The sequence below is a fragment of the Arachis ipaensis genome, chromosome B8 (assembly GCF_059453495.1).
Source record: "Arachis ipaensis isolate K30076 ecotype BB chromosome B8, ASM5945349v1, whole genome shotgun sequence".
NCBI lineage: Eukaryota > Viridiplantae > Streptophyta > Magnoliopsida > Fabales > Fabaceae > Arachis > Arachis ipaensis.
In genome coordinates, this window is record NC_142443.1 from 125,415,679 (window position 1) to 125,438,957 (window position 23,279).

The 23,279-nt window shown below is 35.0% G+C and overlaps 2 protein-coding genes and 1 pseudogene across 2 annotated transcripts; all 3 read right to left on the reverse strand.

Annotated features, from left to right (window-relative positions):
• Window positions 1-17,269: 17,269 nt before the first annotated feature.
• Window positions 17,270-18,308, reverse strand: LOC107613084 (ATP-dependent DNA helicase homolog MER3-like). Its single transcript, XM_016314934.3, has 5 exons — window positions 18,097-18,308; window positions 17,868-17,985; window positions 17,724-17,787; window positions 17,522-17,605; window positions 17,270-17,430 (listed from the first exon to the last, which is right to left on the reverse strand). Exons 1-5 carry the CDS (start codon window positions 18,306-18,308, stop codon window positions 17,270-17,272), a joined length of 639 nt encoding a protein of 212 aa, XP_016170420.2.
• Window positions 18,309-18,704: 396 nt separating this feature from the next.
• On the reverse strand, window positions 18,705-20,416 carry LOC148549759 (ATP-dependent DNA helicase MER3 homolog). Its single transcript, XM_088495777.1, has 4 exons — window positions 20,277-20,416; window positions 19,631-19,787; window positions 19,053-19,241; window positions 18,705-18,905 (listed from the first exon to the last, which is right to left on the reverse strand). The coding sequence occupies exons 1-4, from the start codon at window positions 20,414-20,416 to the stop codon at window positions 18,705-18,707; spliced, it is 687 nt and encodes a 228-aa protein (XP_088351903.1).
• A 1,177-nt stretch (window positions 20,417-21,593) lies between these two features.
• Window positions 21,594-23,279, reverse strand: part of LOC107613083 (naringenin 8-dimethylallyltransferase 1, chloroplastic-like) — a 66,417-nt pseudogene continuing 64,731 nt past the window's right edge.

Here is a 23,279-nt window from a genome sequence, read left to right on the forward strand (position 1 = left end):
CAATTAACCATCATTATACATAATCAACATCATACTCACCATCAACATGGTACCACCCATCAATTCAACCTCAATCATCCATCAAGCATATATCACAACATGCATTTCTCATATTTCACAAAATCAAGGCATCAATATTCATAATCACATATATGAACACATCATATATTTCAACCATTCAACAACACCAACAATTCAATGCCTATCTTAGGGCCTCTAGCCTAAGTATTTCCTACCACATTACATATTAGATACGGGAAACTAAAACCATACCTTAGCCGATTTCCCAATCTCAACCGGAGCACTTCCAAACCACTTGTCCACAAGCTCTCAAGGTATCAACACCTCCAAGAACAGATTTTATCACACAAAACCCTCTTCCAAGCTTTCCAAAATCACCAATCAAGCTCCAATATTCACATATACACAACTTAAGCCACAATCATCATACCCATACACAACATCTCAATGCCCAAACCTCATAGAACAACAAATTTCACTAGGGTTAAGAATCTTACCACACCCAAGGTCCAAAGAGACAAGATTAACCTTCTCCTTCAAGAGAGTTGGGTCCTATAACATCAAAGAACCCAAAATCTCAACATTTTTACTCATGAAACTCGAAATCAAGGGCTGGAATTTCGAACAGTAAAACGTGGCTTACCTCAAGATTAATTGTATGGGTTTTGTAGAGCTCTCCGCGGTGAACGCGTGGCCGCAAACGGAGCGGCAATCGGAGCTCTAGATCAAAAGTTATGGTGGTTTGAAGATCAAGTGAGAGATAGAACTTGAGAGAGTGTTCTTCCCTCCATGGCCTCCATTTCAGCGTGTTTAGTGTCTCAAATGAGGAGAGAGAGTGCTGAAAACTAGGGTTTTGGTTTAGTTTAGTTGGGCCAAGGGCCCACTTTGGGTCCGGTTGGCCCGGTTTGGCCCGTTCGGTCCAATCTTGGTCCGATTTCTATAAAATTGGTACCGAAATTCTCGTCTCAATTTTCTCTATCATATTAAGCCATAAAAATAACATTTTTGGCTTTCTAGAATAAATTCTCATTTATGGGTTAATTAGCCGTTAATTAACCGGATCTTACACAGAGACTGAGTAATAATGCCACATTTATTACTATAAAAATAATAGAAAAATTTATAAATGCTTTCATAGATACTGGAGCAACACAATATTTTGCTAGTACAAATATAAAACTTGACTGGAAAAAATTAAAGAAACCATTAAGAGTTAGAATAGCTGACAAATCAATACATAAAATTGACCAAAAAGCAGAGATGGCTGAAATTTTTATTCAAAATTATAGGTTCATTGTTCCATCTATATATATGTTAGATTCTGGAATGGATTTTATCATAGGAAATAACTTTTTAAAGCTATATCATCCATTCATTCAAGAATTAACATATATAGTTTTAAAAGCTCCACACGATTCTTCAATAAATCAAAAATCAAAACGTATAAAAATACCAACTACTACTATAGATAAGATCTTAAAATTTAAAATATTTTCTATATTAGAGACATGTTATTTAAATTTATACTTCCAGATAAATATTCCAAAAAATAATCTTGAAATAAAGATAGAAGAATTTTTGGATGAAATTTGTGCTGAAAATCCTTTAGATATTAAAAATACAAATAACGAATTAGTAAGCATTAAATTAAAAGACCCTACAAAAGAGATAAATGTTCCAAATAAAATTTCTTATTCCGCAAGAGATAGAGAAGAGTTCTCATTAGAATGTAGAGATCTTTTGGAAAAAAAGAATTATAAGATGAAGTAAAAGTCCTCATGCGGCTCTAGCCTTTTATGTCGAAAACAATAATGAAATTAAAAGGGAAAAACGAAGAATGGTTATTAACTATAAGAAGATGAATGAAGCAACTATTGGTGATGCTCATAAACTTCCAAGAAAAGATTATATTTTAGAAAAAATCAAAGGAGCAACTTGGTTTTCATCTCTTGATTCAAAATCAGGATATTGACAACTTCGTTTAGACGAAGAAACGAAGAAATTAACTGCTTTTACTTGCCCAACAAAAGAATCAACAAGTATTTTGCTCTATGAATGGAATGTATTACCATTCGGATTAAAACAAGCCCCAGGTATTTATCAAAGATTTATGGAAGAAAATCTAAAAGAATTAAATGAATTTGTTCTAGTGTACATTGATGATATACTAATTTTTACAAAACAAGATAAAGAAGATCATCTTCAAAAATTATTAATAGTTTTAGAAAGATGTAAAGAAAAAGGATTAGTTCTTAGCAAAAAGAAAGCAAGAATAGCAAAACAAAAAATAGAGTTTCTTGGATTAATTCTATCCACTCAAGGAAAGCTAAAACTTTAACCAAATGTTCTAGAAAAGGTAAATTTATTTCCTAATAAAATAGAAGATAGAAAACAATTACAAAGATTTTTAGGATGTATAAATTATATTTCTGATCAAGGATTTTTAAAGAATATAACAGAATACACTAAAAGCTTATTTCCAAAAATAAGTACTAAAAAAGAATGGAAATGGAATGAAAAAGATAGTATGCAAATTCAAAGAGTTAAAGAATTATGTGAAAAACTTCCAGAACTTTATATTCCAGAAGAAAACGACTACTTAATAGTAGAAACAGATGCTTCAGACATAACCTGGTCAGGATGTCTAAAAGCTAAGAAAGCTATAAAAAGTTTGGAACAAGAAAAAGAATCACTAGATTCTAAATATTCCCCAAAGGAATTACTTTGCAGGTATATTTCAGGGACTTTTACTCCAATAGAACAGAGATATACCACTCATGAAAAGGAAACTCTAGCAGCAATTAAATCTCTTAAGAAATAGAAAATTGATTTACTACCCAGAGAATTTACATTAAGGACAGATTCAAGTTACCTAACAGGTTTCATACGATATAATTTAAAAGTTGATTATAATCATGGACGATTGGTAAGATGGCAATTATTTTTGTTACAATATCCAATAAAAATTGAATATATTAAGGGTGACAAAAATGTTATTGTAGATACATTAACAAGAGAATGGAGTTCGTCTACAACGCATTAGATCAAGAAATTCAAAAATATGAGCAAAAACTCCAAAAATGCAAGCATTGTCAGCAAATAAGGACACAGATCCAATCTCTCAAGAAGGCCATTGAAACAATGAAATCAACACAACAAGCAAAACCATCAGAGTTTAGCCAGCTAAGCATGGTGGACAAATCAGGTGAAGAAAGAATTTCAGAAAATAAAATAATTGCTGAAATTATTAAAAAATCCACCCAAGATAAAAAATATTATGTAATTTATAATGGCCCTATGAAAGGAGTATATGATGCCTGGGAAAAAGCGGCACCATTCACACATCAATCAAGGATAATTCATAAAGGAGGGTTTTTAACACTGGAAGAGGCAAAGGAATCCTTCAGGGAATATGAAGCTCTCCATCCAGAGCAAACCCTAAAAAGAGCAGATAAAGCTCCAATTCAAACCCAGAGAACAGGGATAATTAGAAACATTCCTACAAGGGCTGAAATCAAGGAAAAGAAAAGGGTCTGTAGATCAAATCTCAGAGAAACTCGTAACATAGTCCTGAATTGGACTGAAGAAAAAAGGGCAATTTTGGGATATTATCCTATTGCCAAAGAACAGCTAACAAAGCTGGTTATATTTCCAGATGCTTCCCCATCTGACACCTATCAGTTTTTTCAGTATGGATTAATTGATACAATTTTAATTTTTAATGATCTAAAAATTATTAGTGAGTTTCCTGCAGGATTCGTTGATGCAGTAAAGAGATTTAAAAATATGATTGACAATGTAAATCCAAGGGATATATCCCTAAAATTTACAAACAGTCAACCTATTTTTAATGAAGAAGAAGAATGCTTGGTTCCAGCACACCAAGTAATATTCATGTCCGTCTTCCCAGAAAATTTTCAACCAATTGATCAGATTCAAGATTTAACAATTTACAGTCATGAAGGAAGGCTAGCCAGCACATTAGCAAGGGTCTTTGAAAGAACTCAAAAAATAACGAAGGAATCTCACACAAGGATTAATTATAAAAGTAGAAATACTCTGCTTGTGTCCAGTAAAAGAAATGAAATTGAAGAAAGAGAGATGAGACTCTTGGTGGAATTTGAATAAGCATTCTACAACTTATCTGGACTTTTAGAAAAGCTCCCTGAAGGGATAAAGAGGAATCTCTGCTATTTGATAAAAGACAGAGAGGACCACAAGTGCCAGCTATGTGCCTCAGAGATATCTGAAGAAAGCAATAATGAAACGGAATCAACCCACATGATAAAGGAAGAAGACAATGCATCTGAAGGTCACATGATAAAAGAGGAGGACAGTGCATCTGAAGCATCTCTCAACATTATTGCATAGTGACGTAAGCACTTAGGTCATAAAGCACCAACAATGTAGCTGGTGCAAGATAACAAACAATGACGTAAGCAATGACGTCATAAGAAGGGTAAGGATGGGAATTGTCCATCAAACCCAACTATTATAAATAGGTTGCTTAGGCAATTGTAGAAGGCATCAGACAATAGAAACCAGAAGGCTAAGAGTACTCATATGCTAGGAGAGCAAGGAGGAAGCTGCCGAGGCGATTCTATAGTTTGAGGAAGAATTTCCTTAGGGAAAAATAATTCTAAACTCCCCTCTGGAGTTAGTATCTACAATCTCCCCTCTGGAGATAAAAACACCCTATGTAAAATATACTAAATAAAGGAAGTTTTTCTCCAGAAAGGTACATCTTCATCCTAGTCTTTAAATTATGAATTATTTAGAAAGTTTAGAATTAACAGAAGAATCTGATTATTATAGATTAACTGCTTTATTAGATAATGAAAAACAGGCTATTCTAAAAACAGAATTAAATCTCAAATCTAATGAAAACTTTAATAAACAAAATCTTTTAAAAGAAGTTTTTAATAGAAAAAATATAATATACTATGGAAAAATTCAACTTGAAGCCCCTATAAAGATAAAATCCGCCAATGGAGAACTTGAAATAGCTTTGATAAATGATGAAGAATTGAGTAAACAGATTGAGAAAATTAAGGATCAACAAAAAAGATCTAAAATTGGATGGATTCATATTAGTACTATACAAGTCTTAATCAAATCTACATATATGAAAGGAATTAATTCACCAATAAGCTTAGCAATCTGTGACAAAAGAATTACTGATGACCCAATAGATCAAATAATCGGAATTGTTCATGGAAACTTGGCAAACGTAAATGTTAAATTCAATGCCCATCTTGGATATGCTATACCTTTATCAACTGAAAATCTTGGAAGATCTATAAGTTTGGCTTATAAATTTCACAGAAAGAATCTAATGGAACAAGATGATGAACCATTTTCAATTACATATGCAATAAATTATGCTTTAACAAATAGCCATCATAGTATAATATTTAAAAACAGAGAAAGAATTTATGTCGATGAATTATTTCAGAAAATTGTAAAAACAGAAATACCAAAATATAAAGCTATTGAAAACCCGGTTCTATTACTAAAAGAACTATCAGGAAAATTAGTTTCATCAAATTTTCAAATAAGAGAATCTAAAATTAATAGCCCTTTAAGTTTATCTAAGTTAAAGATTAAAGAAGAAAATTCTGAAATAAAAGAATTAGCAAAAAAGGTCGAAAAATTAAATGAAACCCTAAACACTAAACTATGACAATAAATAAAGAAGAAATATATGTAACTTATCAAGACAAGAAACAAGAGCTCTTTGAAAGAGAAAATCGTTTGAATTATTTACAGTTCTCTGAAATAAATCAAAGAGTATTTGAAGCTCTAAAGATAATCTATGACAAGTTGAAAAGAGAAGTTGAAGAGTTAGAAAAATTAATAGAATCTCTAGAAAATAGTGATGAATCGATGATAGAGTTCGCGGAAATTCTAAAATAAATAATGAAGCATAAAAAGATTGAAAAACCAGAAAATAAAATAAAAAGAAAAAGGGCGGAAAAATTAAAAAGTAAAATAAAAGAGTATAAAAGGGAATTAAATAATCTTTAGATCGAAATTGATGACCTTTTAATAAAAAGGATAGAAATAAGAATAAATATAAATAAGTTAGAATTAAACTTAAAAAATTTATAAATGCCTGAAAAACCATATTATGACTTTAAAGAATTAAAGCTGTTGAAAGAAAAAATGGAGAATGAAGTCGAAAAATTAAAAAGATATTTAGAAACAGTAGAAAGTGTAGAAATAAAAGAAGTTTTTGAGGATTTGAGAAATTATATTAAAGAACAAGACAAACAGATAAAAGATTTTATATACAATAATCAATGCAAAAAAGAATATTATAAACTAAAACAAGATTGAAAAATTATAAAAATGAAATCAGAATTATAAATATACATCAAGGACTAGTAATAAATAATCATATAACAAATACAAGAGAAATAGTAGAAATGGTCAATACTTTAGATTATGAATTTGCAAATTATTTTTATCAAAATCCTTTAAATAAAGCACCACTAATTGAATCTATACAAATTATAAATTTATTCGAAGTAAAATATGAAGAGTCAATAGAAATTTTGAAAAAGAAATTAAAAGAAAAGTCGACTATATAAAATTGGTATTAGAGCCAAGTTAACGATTAAGGGTAACACTTTCTCTTTAAGCAACACTTTTAGTGATACGCTTTTAAATCAATATCAACCACAAAATAAAAAAACATCTTTAAAAAAAATTAAAATTGGCAACTTTACCAGAGTGTCCCATTTAAAAAACTCAAAAGATAGAGGTTACGTACCATCAGTACTTCGTCACGTCTAATATTTAACCATTTTTGGGAAGACAATAATGTTAGATCTTCTATCATTTTTGTTGCATATAGATATCACCAAAATATTATTATTGTAGGCCCTGATATTTAATAGAGGGGACGGAATTAAATAATATATAATAGTCTGCTATACTTATTGGAGTCCACTGATCATGGTTTGAATTCAAAACAACACATTAAATTTAGTTAATTAAGACCTTTGGTATGCTTATCGTCGGGTAGCATATATCTTATTAAATTTATGGATCTTATATAATTAAATACATTAAATATAAAAAAATAAAAAAATAATTATATTATTAAAATATACTCTTAAAACACATAATTACTAAACGTTAATTTTTTTCATAACCTGAAATAAGTCGTCAAGACAGTGCAAGCATATAGAGAAATAAAGAGAAAGAATATACAGTGAAGGCATAAAAGTCCAGTTAATGAGCCTTAAAAGCACTCGCAGGAACTAAAGAAACTGTCGCGCCAAACTAAGCTCTACATTTAAAGCAGAGCAACGTTTCAAATTTTAAAAAATCAACAAAGGGTCACCTGTATGAGCTACCTCAAAGAAAATATCCAATAAAGACAAAGTTGCTCATGCTCGAGTACGACCTACAAAAAGACCGAAGCACGAGCAGGTGTACTGTTCATACCATGTCCCAAGCTATTACCTGGACCCAATATGGCGAAAGGGCCGACCTCCAGAGAAGGCTCTCCAAACCTCTAGCCGACCTCTTTTAAGAGGTCGGACACTATCCAGAAGAGATCTAGTCAAGGCTACCGCTTTTAGAAAGGCGGTGTCCAAGAAGATAAGATCTCAACAAGACTCCCAAAAGATATAAGATAAGATAAGATTATCACACTCAGGGAAACCACCGTTCTCTATTATAAATACATTGGAGCCCCCGGGTATAACTCGCGTTCTATTCTACTAAAAGGTCTGCCTAAAACCCTTGCTAACTTAAACATCGGAGTCTCTTGCAGGTACCAACCCCCAACCTCCTCACGAACTCAGAAGCGGCACCTCAACGCCAACAAGTCTGACACTGCCACTTGAAGGAATCCATACTCCACGATTCAGACCCGACTCAACGTTTCAAGTAATCCTCGGAACAGTTACCATCATCCTTTACACCATTCAAGTGGGTAAAATTCATATCTCTTAACTTTTTTATTCCACTTGAATATGGCTTGTTAGAAACGGATGGTCAACTTAGGATGCTTTGTGAGTTTAAGAGCAAAAAGGAGATGGTTAGTAGTTAGAAACACGATTCTCAGTGCATTATGGTTGAGAGATCAAGGTTGAAATGCAAATGTTGTTGTAAAGCTCAATTGCTTGGGTCCAGGAGGATGTCTGTGTGCTTAAGTGAGAATTCTAAGAGCTTGTCACCCAATGGAAATTGTAATGATCAACTTGAAGATGGGTGTAAGAACAAAGTTTGGGATCCCAGCATATGTGATGAGGATCAATTTTGGGAGCTCCGAGCTTGTGGAAAACTTCATCAAAACTTGGTGAAATTGGTTGGAAATTCTAACAATCACTTGAAGACCAAGCATTGGTGGAAGTTCAAGGATGAATTCAAGAACAAGCCACCTTGATGAGAGCTCATCAAAATGTCCAACTTAAGGATAATAAATAAAAGTGTTAGGTGGGAGATACCCCACCATGGTAAACTCTTTTCATTTTTTCTCTTTTGTATATATTGGTAAATAAGTTTAATTTCATGTTTGGTTTGGTTGGTTGAGTTTATTTGGTAGTCTAGTATCTTGAATAAGGTTTGGTAGTGTTTACGTGACTGTTTGGATGTTTGGAATGCTTGGTTTGGTGCAAGAAGTTGAAAAATTTTGAAAAACAGAGCACTTTATCATGCATACGCGTGACCCCACAATTCCAAACAATCCCGCGTACGCAGCCATATCACGTGTGCGCATCATGCGTTTTTTGGCCCAAGATGCATGCACGGTCACTTCTCGCGTACGCATCGCACCCAGGCAGAGAGCACCCTTTGCCACCCAGCTTCTCGCGTACGCACGTCACATCCCGTTTCCTTAAGTCACCCGTACGCGTGACCCCCTGTCCTGTTTCACACACTTCTTTTCTTCTCTTCTCTTCATTTCTTTTCTCTTCTTTTCTCTTCTTTCTTTCCTTCAACCATCATCCACCATCATCTCGTTTAGTTAGTTAGTTAGTTAGTTGGTTGGTTAGTTTAGTTTTCTGTTTAATTTTCTGTTTTGGTGCTAAGTGTTGGACGGTTATTCACTACAAGAAAGTATTAGAATAGCGACCGAAAAAATTGGTTGCTAATAGCGACCGATTTAGCGACCGATATAGAATTTCTAGGACCAAAAAAATATTGGTCGCTAAATCGGTCACTAATAGCAAACGAATTAGCGACTGATAAAGTTATAATACAACCAGAATAAAGCTGGTCACTAAAATCGGTCGCTGTTTTTTAATTTAGTGCCAAATTAGCAACCAAAACAGAAAGTAACGTCTTTGGAACTGTTAGTCACAAAATCGGTTGCTATTTTTATTTTAGCGACCGATTTTGCAACTGATAGTGAAATAGGGTGAATAACTGTTTGGTCGCTAATTCGGTCGCTAAATAACTGGTCACTAAATCGGTTGCTAATTGTTAAGTTAGCAACTAATTTTAGTGACTCACAAAAGCAGTCACTTAGCCACCGAATTAGCGACCAATTAGTCTTATACGACCAAAATAAAATTAGTCGCTAAATCGGTTGCTATTTTTTAATTTAGCGACTGAATTAGCAACCAAAACAAAGGAAAGAATGTCTTTAGGACTCTTGGTCACATAATCAGTCGCTATTTTCAAATGTAGCGACCGATTTTGCAACCAATCAATAAGTAAATAAATAAAAATTGGTTGGTTACTAATTTCCGGTCATAAAATGGTCGCTAATTTAAAAAAAAAATATTATATGAAATACCTTAGTTAGTACCCCTCCCTGGTTTCATCCCAATTCACCTATTACATTTTATCTCATAAATTAAACCCTAATTCGTGTCTTCTCCATTTCTCCTCAGTTCACTCCACTGCCGTCGCGCTGTCTTCGCTCTACTGCCGCTATGCCGTCTTCGCTCTACTGCCGCTATGTCCATCGTCTCTCCGTCACACTCGCGTCGCCGTCACACTCGTGTCACCGTTGCTCTGTCCTTCAGTTACTCTCTCTCTTTCTCTTTGCTCAGTTTCATTCTTCAACTCTAAAACCTCCATTGATGATTGACCTAAAACTCATCAATTTGAGAATTCAGTGCCGTCTTTCAACCTTCACGGATGAACTACAACTGAGTTCAACTTCTCATTGTTGCATTATGAAGAGGCTCTTCTGCTGATTTGAAATGTGAATTTTTTCATCGAAGCTCTTTTTATTGCAAATTGTTCTTTATTTTATGGTTACTGAAATATATAATGCAACAATTTAGAAGGTCTGTGACTACTATGAACTTTGTTATTTTGTGCAGGCAAACCAGGAGACAAGGAGACAGTTCAGAAGGTCTGTGACATAGTCAAGAAGCAATTGGCACTGCCAGAGGGTTCAAGTGTCACTGGAGAGTCCAAGTTTGCTGCCTTTGGAGCTGATTCTCTTTACACAGTATTTTCACATTTTCTTAAACTTCATCTCTGAATTTATAATAATCGCCATTCTTGATTGTATCTTTCATCTATGCATGTCTTTGTTGAAAATTTTATATGTTATCAGTCCTTTTCATGGTACTCTCTCTCATTATGGAGGGATGAAAGGTTCTTTATACATTAAAATTAATATAATGTATAAAAAGTATTAAATCAGTTATTCAATTGCTGCTAGTTATGGTGTTAGAAGATCAAGATATGTTATGTAGATCCTTATCCAGATATGTTTATGTAAAAGGAGTCATTTTTTGTTTTTTCATGATTGAAGTTTTGCAATTGAATATGGCCAATGTGCTTTTGGAGAAAGGGAGGATCAACGCAGTGCATGTGCTTTTGGAGAAAGGGATTGATTTATGTGCAGATACTATTAATGCAATGTATTAGGAGAATAAATTATTTTTTAAGCTGTGTGATGTGTTTTTCGATAATTATGATTTCAGTGTGATTTTCAACACATTGTTTGGTCTTAGCACAAGCTTTTGGATGGCAATTCTCATGAGATTTCTTCTTGGAAGTCTAAATGGTTTGCTACTTTGCTTGGACCTGTCATGGTATCTTTCTTTACAATAATTTCTACTTTGATAATTTGACATGTTGAAAAATTAATCTACAATGAGGTAGGAAATAATTAAAACTTTTATCATTTAAACTTCCACTGACATGCTCTCTTTCTAACAGGCCTATGTTACTGAAAATTTCCGAGAAGAACACCAATCTCTTGGACTTTCAACTGTAAGATCCTCACAATTCTTTCGTCTATGAATAACTTTCTTTTCAGATTAAAATTTGTGTCCAATAATATTTCTCATTTTAAAGTTTTAATGTAGTATTAGTTAATTGCTTCTAATGTTGTCCTTACTGTGTTGATCTCCATCAACTTGTAATAATAATTTAACAATTTACTAAGCATTACATGTGTTACAACAACCCTTAATTCCCTTACATTTTGAAGTTTCGGTATTTTTAGAATACATACGAAAATTTAGGTTTAAATTTATGTAGTTTTGAATCTACCAAAATTTAAAACGTAAACTATTAGAGTTGCTTTTATTGTACGGAGGAAGTATCAATTTTGAGTTTTGAGATTTTTCAACAATGTACCTTGATCATGCATGTGCTTCAAATTTATGTGTAGTTCATTGTGTAACACCCTAATATTCAACTCCTTATACTCGAGTCATAAGTCAATGATATTACGGTAGTTGGTGCACGAAATTGTGATGTCCAGGCTCAAGCAATCCCTGGCAACGTGAGCAACTTGGTACGCGTAATCGTGATTATGCTTTAATTATGTAAAATTCATGGCTCTTTCTTTCCCTGGTAATGGCGCCAAGAACATAGTGCCAATACCATAGTTCACAACTTCGATACAACTAACCAGCAAGTGCACTGGGTCGTCCAAGTAATACCTTACGTGAGTAAGGGTCGAATCCCACGGAGATTGTTGGTATGAAGCAAGCTATGGTCACCTTGCAAATCTCAGTTAGGCAGATATAAATTGATAATGATGTTTTCGAATAATATATAATAAAATAGGGATAGAGGTACTTATGTAAATCATTGGTAGGAATTTCAGATAAGCGAATGGAGATGCTTTTCGTTCCTCTGAACCTCTGCTTTCCTGCTATCTTCATCCAATCAGTCTTACTCCTTTCCATGGCTGGCTTTATGTGATACATCACCACTGTCAATGGCTACTTTCGGTCATCTCACGGGAAAATGATCCAATGCCCTGTCACGGCACGGCTAATCGTCTAGAGGCATCACCCTTGTCAATGGCTTCATCTTATTCTCTCAGTGAATAATATGCTCACGCACCCTGTCACGGCACGGCTATTCATCTGTCGGTTCTCGATCATGCCGGAATAGGATTTACTATCCTTTTGCGTCTGTCACTAACGCCCTGCAATCGCGAGTTCGGAGCTCGTCACAGTCATTCAATCATTGAATCCTACTCGGAATACCACAGACAAGGTTTAGACCTTCCGGATTCTCTTGAATGCCGCCATCATTCTAACTTACGCCACGAAGATTCTGGTTAGGAGATCTAAGAGATATTCATTCTAGCTTATTTCATGTAGAACGGAAGTGTTTGTCAGGCACGCGTTCATAAGGGAGAAGGATGATGAGCGTCACACATAATCATCACCTTCATCACGTTCTTGGGTGCAAATGGATATCTTAGAAGAGAAATAAGAAGAATTGAATAGAAAACAGTAGTACTTTGCATTAATCTTTGAGGAACAGCAGAGCTCCACACCTTAATCTATGGAGTGTAGAAACTCTACCATTGAAAATACATAAGTGAGAGGTCCAGGCATGGCCGAGATGGCCAGCCCCCTAAAACGTGATCAAAGGATCATAAGGTAATCCAAAGATACCTAATACAATAGTAAAAGGTCCTATTTATAATAAACTAGCTACTAGGGTTTACATGAGTAAGTAATTGATGTATAAATCCACTTCCTGGGCCCACTTGGTGTGTGTTTGGGCTGAGCCTGAGTGTTGCACGTGTAGAGGTCCTTCTTGGAGTTGAACGCCAGCTTTTGTGCCAGTTTGGGCGTTCAACTCTGGTTTTGGCTCCTTTTCTGGCGCTGGACGCCAGATTTGGGTAGAAAGTTGGCGTTGAACGCCAGTTTACGTCATCTATTCTTGGCTAAAGTATGGACTATTATATATTGCTGGAAAGCTCTGGATGTCTAATTTCCAACGCAATTGAAAGCGCGCCATTTCGAGTTCTGTAGCTCCAGAAAATCCACTTTGAGTGCAGGGAGGTCAGAATCCAACAGCATCAGCAGTCCTTCTTCAACCTCTGAATCAGATTTTTGCTCAAGTCCCTCAATTTCAGCCAGAAAATACCTGAAATCACAGAAAAACACACAAACTCATAGTAAAGTCCAGAAATGTGAATTTAACATAAAAACTAATGAAAACATCCCTAAAAGTAACTAGATCCTACTAAAAACATACTAAAAACAATGCCAAAAAGCGTATAAATTATCCGCTCATCAGTAGTACGACTCTCAGGTAGATTTTTAATATATAATTATAAGTAAAATTGAAGGGAGTATTAATCGAGAAGCCTGAAATTGAGTAAAATAAAATCGCAAAGTCGTATCGCTCACGTATCGATAACTTAAAGATAAAGCGTGAAGTCGAAGGCGATACACAAATAAAGGCATCAAGGAGAGTAAGAGAAGGACAGTATATAGATATATAACATAAGTAAATAGCCACTAGTTGCGACCCGCAAAGTTTAGGCTGGCTAGGATACAGTATGAAAGTAGTTGACAACAGTATTTCCTAATCTCTCCCAAACGAAACATATAAGAGCCTCTATAGGTAAGTTCAAAAGAGTTCAATACATAATATAAGCGTTTCAAAACAAAGGTGGAGAGATTCTAAGCAAAATATAAAGTAGAGAATATAAAGATCTTCACAGTCTCTCAGATGAACCATAGCTCACTTCTAAACACCTGGACCTGTATCTGAAAAACAAGAGATATATACGGAATGAGAACTCCCGACCTATGGGCTCCCAATATGGTAAAAGTGCCAAATAAATACAATGCATTGTAATAAAAACTCACTAAGCATCCTAAACTTCATTTCACCCAATATTCATCCTATGTTCTCGTTAATCCATGAATAGGCAACTGTCATAAGCCAAACCATCACCAGTTATTTTGTCTCAGCAATTCTATATCAATACTTCATATCCTCACCTGGAGCAAGTGAAATCACTTCAATACGTCTATCCAGGGAGCTCATATGATCTCATTATCAACCTGGAGCAAGTGAAATCACTTCACTGCGTCTATCCAGGGAACTCAAATTATCTCATTCAATAATCATCATTTTAAATTAATCATATCATTATTTCATTTCAACAAGAACAGCCCTCAGCGTCAACTGACACCAGCATGAGGGACCTCTCAATTGTACAAACACAATCAATACAGACAAGTAATACACAATTAAGGTACAAGTAGAACAGATAGCATATAGTCAGGTAACATAGCATATATAATATAACAATTCAAACAAATAGACAAACCCAAACAATTCAAATATATACAAATGATGTATGCCTACCCTATGGCTGATGAGTCTCATCTGTCGGTTATAAAGCCAACCCGACAAGTCCTGGTAGCTAACCATTGGACTGTCCCTCTGTCGTGCATCCCCAACTCGAGTTATTCACAATCATAATCATAATCACACAACACCCACACTAGTGTTTATCCACGGGGGCAAGCTCATCCGAAACTTTCACAGTGTCCGGCCACACTTACGACATAGGGTCAGCAGAATCTCGGATCTCAACCTGGAGCAAGTGGAGCCGACCCACTGCATCTACCCAAGGAAATCCGAGACTCAGATAGTTTCAATCTCAAATCATACTGCGTCTACCCCAGGAGTCTCAAAACTAAACCCGGAGCAAGTGGAATCACTCCACTGCATCTACCCAGGCAGGTATGTCTCACCACATCTCGGAGCAAGTGGATCAATGCCACTGCATCTACCCAAGCAGGTATATCTCACCACATCTTGTAGCAAGTGGGACGAAACCACAACCCTTGCGTCTACTCGGGGAGCCTCTATACTAACCAACCTGGAGCAAGTGGGGCGCAACCACAACCCTTGCATCTACCCAGGAGGTACGTTCTCATATGCCCATGAGGAACCAAGAAGGGGATCCTAACCTCCCACCATCTCACTGGGGGCGATTTTACAATACCAGGAAGAACAAGGAAGGGCATCCTCACCTTCCTCCTTTTCTCTGGGGTCGCACTTTCGATAAGAGAGCTCAAGATAAAACAATCATTCAAAGTCATATTTTCATTTTCAGCCATAAATCAATATTTATCATAGCTATCCGACTCATAACATAACCCATAACCAGCTAATAATCATTATTAAATACATCCCTTCGGCTCACGGCATGCACCGAACTTCCATCATCACCCTCAGTAACTCATATAATCATCATTACTCATCATTCATCATTGATTCTCACTTTACTTTATCCAAAAGTTACCACATGTCCTAGCTTCTTTTCATTACTAGGTATACTATAAAGATTTAGGATTTAGAGGATGAAAATGGAGGCTTAGAAGTCTGGAATTCGGCTTTAAAAACTCAAAAATAAACTTTTGCTGAAAACAGGGTCACGCGTGCGCGTCGCACACGCGCACGCGTGGAAGTCAGAAAAATAAAGTGACGCGTGCACGTCACCCATGCGCACGCGTGGATGGCAGAGAAGTAAGGTGACGCGTGTGCGTCAGCCACGCGTATGCGTGGGTGCATTTTGTGCTCCTCGCACAAAACCAACACAATTCCAGTGCAACTCTCTGGATTTTCTACGGGGCATTTGCATCAGTGCAGTGACGCGTACGCATCGGCCAGTCGCACGCGTGAGTGAGTAAAAATCGAGACTGACGCGTGCGTGTGGAAGCACAATATTCCAAAATTTTTACTAAGTTAAAAAGATGCAGAATTACATTTTCAAACCCCAAACTTCAAACACACATAACTTCTTCTACAAAATTCCTTTTTCAACCATTTCTGAACCGTTGGAAAGATCGTTGAATAAACTTTCATAAAAATCCAATTTTGAAGAATTCCAAACTCCGTGAACCGAGTTACGGACCGCCAAATTTGGTAAAAAAATCAGTTTTTACCCAAAAATAGAAATCACCAATTTTTCCAATGTTCACAAGCCAAATTCATTTCTACTCATCCAAACGACCACAACTCAACCACATTCACATAATTACACTCAACCAAAACCAAACCTACCTCATCTACACAATTTCACCCAAAACCATCAAATTCCACACCTCAATTTCTCAAACCTTATTATTCAATAATCAACCAATTATTCACACATTCAATATCTAAAATCCATCCAATCTCTTATATCATCACACAATACACACATCAACTTACCTTCCTTACCTCTTTCCGGCCTCCGGCCCAAAATTCACGGCCTCCGACCCAAATTCACAATTTAAATGCATATTCCACAAACCAATATTCATCATATCCAATTCATCAAATCCTCAACACACCAAACATACAAATTCACACAATTCACAACCAAATCATTAATTTACATTACACACTACAAGAAAACAAGCTTTTTGCTACGCTTTTAAAGCGTGGCGAAAAGTCCAAAAAAGCATAGCGATAGCTTTTTGCGACGCTTTTTGAGCTACTGGCACGCTTTTGAAAGGGTCACAACCGCAAGGGTGCCGGTTGCTCTATTGCTACGCTTTTGGTGACCTATCACCACGTTTTTTTTGCCATGCTTTTAAAGATCGCCACGCTTTAAAAGGGTGGCCATATGTGTCAAATATGGCTACGCTTTTAAAGCGTGCCAATAGCTGTGAGATACAGCTACGCTTTTAAAGCGTGGCTATTGATGATACTGTACATTATGGCTACGCTTTTAAAGCGTGCCAATAGAGGTTTAATTTATATGGCTACGCTGAGAGAGAGAGAGAGAGAGAGAGAGAGAGAGAGAGAGAGAGAGAGAGAGCCTAAACTTGTCGGTTTTCATTAGAATAAGCTTGCTTTTGAATGAAACATGACTAGACAAAGCTCTATTCATACAAGAAATCAAAGCTCTATGGAGAATCACGATAAAACTATGGGACATAGTCCCAGCTTTAAAATTATCCAGCAACAAATGACAAAACTTCTTCTCATTGCGTCTTAGTTGTATCCCTTCATTTTATGGGTACAACACTATATCAATACTTAATGAAGAAATATATTTGCATTAGACACTAAAATAGTTAATGAGAATATCCGCACAAGCAATTTCTTCTGCAGAGCAAATAACATGAAGTGCATCTTCTAGACAACAGTTTTCAGGTGTCCTCATTATCTGTTTCATAGTATCAAATCTCAAATAATACTTTGTCATTAGCCTCCCAGGATCTGCAGTAGAAAAGGAAATATCAGCAACCAGTTTGGATTCTAATTTCTGTAAATATAGCATGATAATAAATTATACTTGAAGATAACATACCTAATGGGCTCAAGAGGAAACCATCTTCATCAATCTCTACCATTTGGTGCTGAGATAACTCGTTAACTTTCTTAACACAAATATCTAACATAACATAGCTTCAATAATTAATAAAGGGAAATAGGAGAAAAACAAAAACCTTGGAGAAAGAGAGGGATAAAAATAGAAAGCTATAAGCTCAACTGCAGGACAACAATTGCACCTTGAACATGCTTCACTAAACGATCACCAGAAATTCCTTTCTTAATTGAATAGTTCTCAGGGTTCTGCTTGCAGATAAAAATTTTCATCAGACCAAATTGGAGAAACTCAATGATAAATCTAAAAGACATTCTTAATTACATACCTTTTTCATTCTAACATACAAGTATGAGCATTGCAACCACTTAATTGCTTTTGTAATATCAGTTACTGTCAATTGAACTATTTCCACAAGTAAATGTTCTGTCACACATGGAAGCAATCTATTTGAAGAAAATATCATAATGAGAAACCACCGTAAATGTAGGGTGTTTACATAACAGGATCAACATGACCATAATATCTTTCTTCAACTGAGAAAGAGGCAGCCTTACTGTGATTCCACTACTTCACATCCATTTAAGAGATTCTCATACAAATGAACCTGAAATAAAAATAGTAAATTGAATTTTGGGAGAGTAAAAGTGAAAAAAAGCATTATATAGGACAATAACACATAGAAGTGATCACTCAAAGGATTAAGAGAAGGAGGACAATAAAAAATGCATGTGAATGTAGCTCGGTTCACCATTTCCCTCCTTGTCATGATTATAACCAAGCCTGTATCATCAAATGGTGGTCACCTTGCCCTTCCACACATCTGTGCAATAAAATTTTACCCCAAATATTATATTAGCAATCCAATAGTGGGACAACATAACACTGAAAAATCCTCAAGAATTGACTTCCCCCACCTTTACCATTTTTGGAAACAAACCTTCTCAAATAGAAAGTCATTATTGGCTGGGGCATAGCCTGCATAAATTTAATAGTACAACAAATTTGCACATGTCAAAATAATATCAATGATTATGAGCCAAGACAATAACCACTATACATCACTTTCCTAAAGAAAAATATAGCTAAGTATCCAACTTGACTGTATAGATATGATAATACGATATGATAAATACAGAATGATAAAAAATAAATTTATAGATGGCTACATCCTTTTTATTTGCATACCAAATACTTTGGTTGTCAGCTTTACTGGCCTCATTTCTTCCCCAAATCTGTGATTATTCAAAAGAAAATAGTATTTTCTCTGGGTATTGGCTTTCAACATTATACAACACACTACCTTATGGATGTGATGGTAAAACCTACCTTTTAAACCCTTCCTCAAGAACCTTAATCCACTCAGCTGCAACAGTATGTATATTGTGTTAAAATTTTTCAACTTTTAGGTTTACATATTATATTCGTAACTCTTGTGATGAAATCAATTAAAACAAAAATTACCTAGATCTTCAATATTTGGAATTGTGGCTGACACAGCAACCAAGCGCACCTGATCAAGATGATTTAGTTTCATTTTTGGATTGCAAGAAACGATCTTTATTATGCTAACAATCGCTTCCAATGCTGCTCCACGTGGATCATTCAACAGATGGACTTCATCAATAAGTAGAAGTGCGATGTCACTGAAAAAGCTTAAGCCACCACCTTCTATGCCATAGCATGACGTTGCATTAAATTTCTATTCATACGAAAAGAAGTCAACTTCACCACTTGATAGCTGATATCTAGTGAACTATAAATATTCAGTGACCCTACTGCTTGTGCGTGTGTGAATGTAACTCTGCAACGATCCCAACTAAAGTTAAACAATACCAGGAAAAAGACAATGAAATGACATTATTTTTGAAAAGCCAATGAGGGAATCCTACCTTATGACACAAGAGTTAACTTCCCAGTTCAGTTTTTTATCTTGTTCTTTTGGTTGTGGGGACAATATTAAAATCTAAATAGATGATCATATAAAATTTTTTACAAAATCAGTATATTAAAATTAAATAAACTCTAATAATAATAATAATAATAATAATAATAATAATAATAATAATAATAATAATAATAATAATATACCGAATTATTGGCACAAATACCACCATCAATGAGGTTGAATTCATGCACATTTCCTTTTGGATCTTTATTGGTGAACTGGAGAGCAGGGAGATAGCTTGGTGCAGCTGATGTACCAGTGGCATATGTCTGATAATTTTGCATCCAAGCAAGGCGATTTCTTAATATGCATCAATAATAATTTTCAAATCTTGTTATGGGAAAGAGTACTAAAATTAATTTCCAAGCAAGAATCAAGAACAAATTAAAAATCATAACTAAAATCAAGTACTAAAATACTTAGGAACAGACCAGAATTAACTCAAGAACAGAACAGAAAAACAAATAGAAGCAGTGAAAAATCAGAGAAAAAAATCAAGAACCAACCTGAGTCAGAGGCTCCATTCTTGATGATGCAGACAGAGAGTGGCAGAGTGCAGGGAGGAGTGGAGGAAGACGCGGTGGCTGCCAGAAAGTGAGAGGCGCTGGACGACGACGGCTGGACGGGGATCGACGATGGAGGGCGAAGGGGCTCGACGCGATGGCGCAGGGGATGAAGACGCTGCTACCTACTGGCTTAAGGGGTTAGGGTTTGCAGCGACGGAAGGGAGCAGCGGCGGAGGGAGCATCGACGACGGGTTTGCGATGGCAAGTGAGCAGAGGGAGTCACTGCAGAATGAGGGTTAGGGGTGTGCGGGAAGAGGAATTGCTGGCGGAGGCATTGCGAGCGCAGCGACGTTCTGCACGGAGTGTCGTCGTCGCGGTGAGGGCGAGGCACAATGAAGAAGGGTTAGGTTTACGGCGAGGCATAATGGAGTGGCGTTGTCGCGTTGGAGCTTTTGAAGGGTTAGGTCTTTCTTTGAAAGAAGAGCTTCTTAAATTTTGTTTTTTGAGGCACCTTTTGGCCACGCTTTTGAAACGTGCTAAAAGGCTTATAGAAAACAGCTACGCTTTATAAACGCTACAATAATAAAACCCTGTTGCCACGCTTTAAAAGCATGCCGGTTTTTCTTTACGGCTACGCTTTTTAAGCGTGGCAAAAAAAACGTGGCCAAATCTCGCATCAATTGCCACTCTCATAAAAGCGTGGCCATTGACCCTTTTCGCTATGCTTTTGAAGCGTAGCAAAAAAACGTGGCCAAATCTCTATTCAATCGCCACCCTCATAAAAGCGTGGCCATAGACCACTTTTGGCCACGCTTTTAAAGCGTAGCAAAAAAAAGCGTGGCCATAAACCTTTTTTCTTGTAGTGATATATGTCAACTATGCATATTAGTACCAACCATTTACATAATCCAAACTTAATTCTAGGGACATCCGTCGATTAGATGATGATGTATTACTATAACTGTCACATAACATAATTACATGTCAAGTTAATTCTACATGTCACAAAATAATTAATTAACGTGTCGTCTTGAATTTTTCCAACCAATAATCATAAGAACCCTGCAGAAAATTTGGAAGCTATGAACTTGGAAGGATTTTTAGGTAACCCGTATTATGAGCAATTTAATACAAAACAGTAAACACATACAAACCATTGAATCAAACTCTCCTTCTCAGAATGATAAGCTTTTAAAACAAGAGAACACAAAATAAATAAATAATAAATTACTACATAAAATTGATACATTAACTTGAAAATGGTTCCTCAATTATATACTGTTTTTCAGGGTAATCGAAGTACAAATTATAACCTCAAAACAGAAGTACACGTGATAATCACAGGAATTGAACCAGATAATCATAGGATCATAGTTTTCTAATAATGTTAAAATATTACAGTTGTATAATGAAGTATTTGAATTTATTAGAAATTATTGACTCAAAAATAATATATTATCTATCTTGTCACAAAATAATTTACTTGAAAGTTGAAACAAAAATATAAAGACATGAACAAACTTGCATGAATACTCTTGTATCTAGTTGAAATGTACGGAAAATGTTGCACCATTTATTAAATCAACAATCTCCTACTTCTTCAACGAACAAATTGTATAAGGATGCTTTCCACAGTTACAAGCCGCAACCAAAAAAAAAAAAAAAAATTGAGAAAGAATCGAAATAATAAGAAGCGAAGGAACAAATACCCAAGCATAATAAGTTATTGGTTACCTTAAACATAAACAAATGAAATGAATGTAACGAATCTTTGCTTGATAAGTCTACCAAATGAACAGCACGGTTTCACACGTAGAAAACCATGAAGATATGTTCCACAACCTAACAAATTAAAAATTACAGCAAATTCAATTAAAATATTGATAAAATGGTCTATAACTTCACTTTAATTTTATTCTTAAAGGACATAGATATAGTTTAAAGAATATTTTTGAATAAATGAATTAGAGTAAAAATGCCTTATAACTTTCTACAAAACATGCATTGATTATCAATGATTTTACATAAAATTATTTCTCTCAAAAATTTAAGTTAATAAAAGCAATTAAAATTGTTATATTTTTAACACGTTTTTTAAGTAAGAATTTTTTTTATTTATTTTAATTTTTGCATAAGTATTTTTCTTTTTTTATTTATTTTATACTAATTTTTTTTAACAAGAATAAAATTCTAGACCTTTGAAATCGATATCATTATATGATCTTTTCAAAGATTATGATAATAAAAGACTATAATCTATATATGCAAGTATCACACTACCGTAGCAATTTTGCTCCATAGAACACGAGATAATGCCCCCATTGTAATAGCAATTCCATAAGTCATTTGAACAAGTGATATACATAACCAAAATACCTAAAAAAATATAAATAAAGAAAAAATGTGAGTATATAACATCAAAAGCTTCATTTTTAATTGGATAATATAAGAAATTAAAGAAAAACAAATTACCGGCTTAACACCCAAGCGTATTGGCAGAGTTTTCAAACCTGCTGCTTTGTCTCCTTCAACATCCCCTAAATCCTATTTATCAGCAAATAATATTAGATCTAGTTGTGATTAAACACATCCAATATTAAAAAAATGGTATTAAAAATTAGGTGAGTTCTATCCAATTTCCTCTAAAATAATATGTAAGTTATTTTTCATGATGTGTTACATTTTAATTGGTCATTATCTTAACTATAGTTAGATTATTTTGTAATTTATTATTTGAGATGATAATGGTATAATTTCTTAAAATATCAAAATCCCACTCCCATTAAATGAAGCACATTTGTACTCCTCCATTCTTTATCACATAGCTTCGGTCCTTTCAAGTATCGCCTCGCCGACATTGTCATTTACTGCCCTCCCACGCAATCTCTCTCTTCAGTGCATCCTTAACGACTTCGTTGAATTTCCATCGTCCGTAACTTTGATGTCCTTCCAGTATAGCCAGCGCGACGTCATCACTATCTCCTGTCCTCTCGCTTGATCCATCTTTCTGTCGTGGATCACTCCTTACCAACATAATTAATGGTTAGTTTGGTTATTAAATTTTTGATTTAATTATTCTGCAAGTCCCTGTAGTTTCACCGAATTTTCAATTAAGTCCCTATACTTTTTTTCTTTTCAATTAGATCTCTATACGTTAATTTTTTTTCAATTAAGTTCCTACCGTGAGAATATCGTTTAAGATAATAGAATATTCTGTTTAAAAAACGAATATTTTCCTGTTTGGATTAGCTATGCTAATTGGACAAATCTCTATTTTTTCAAAATA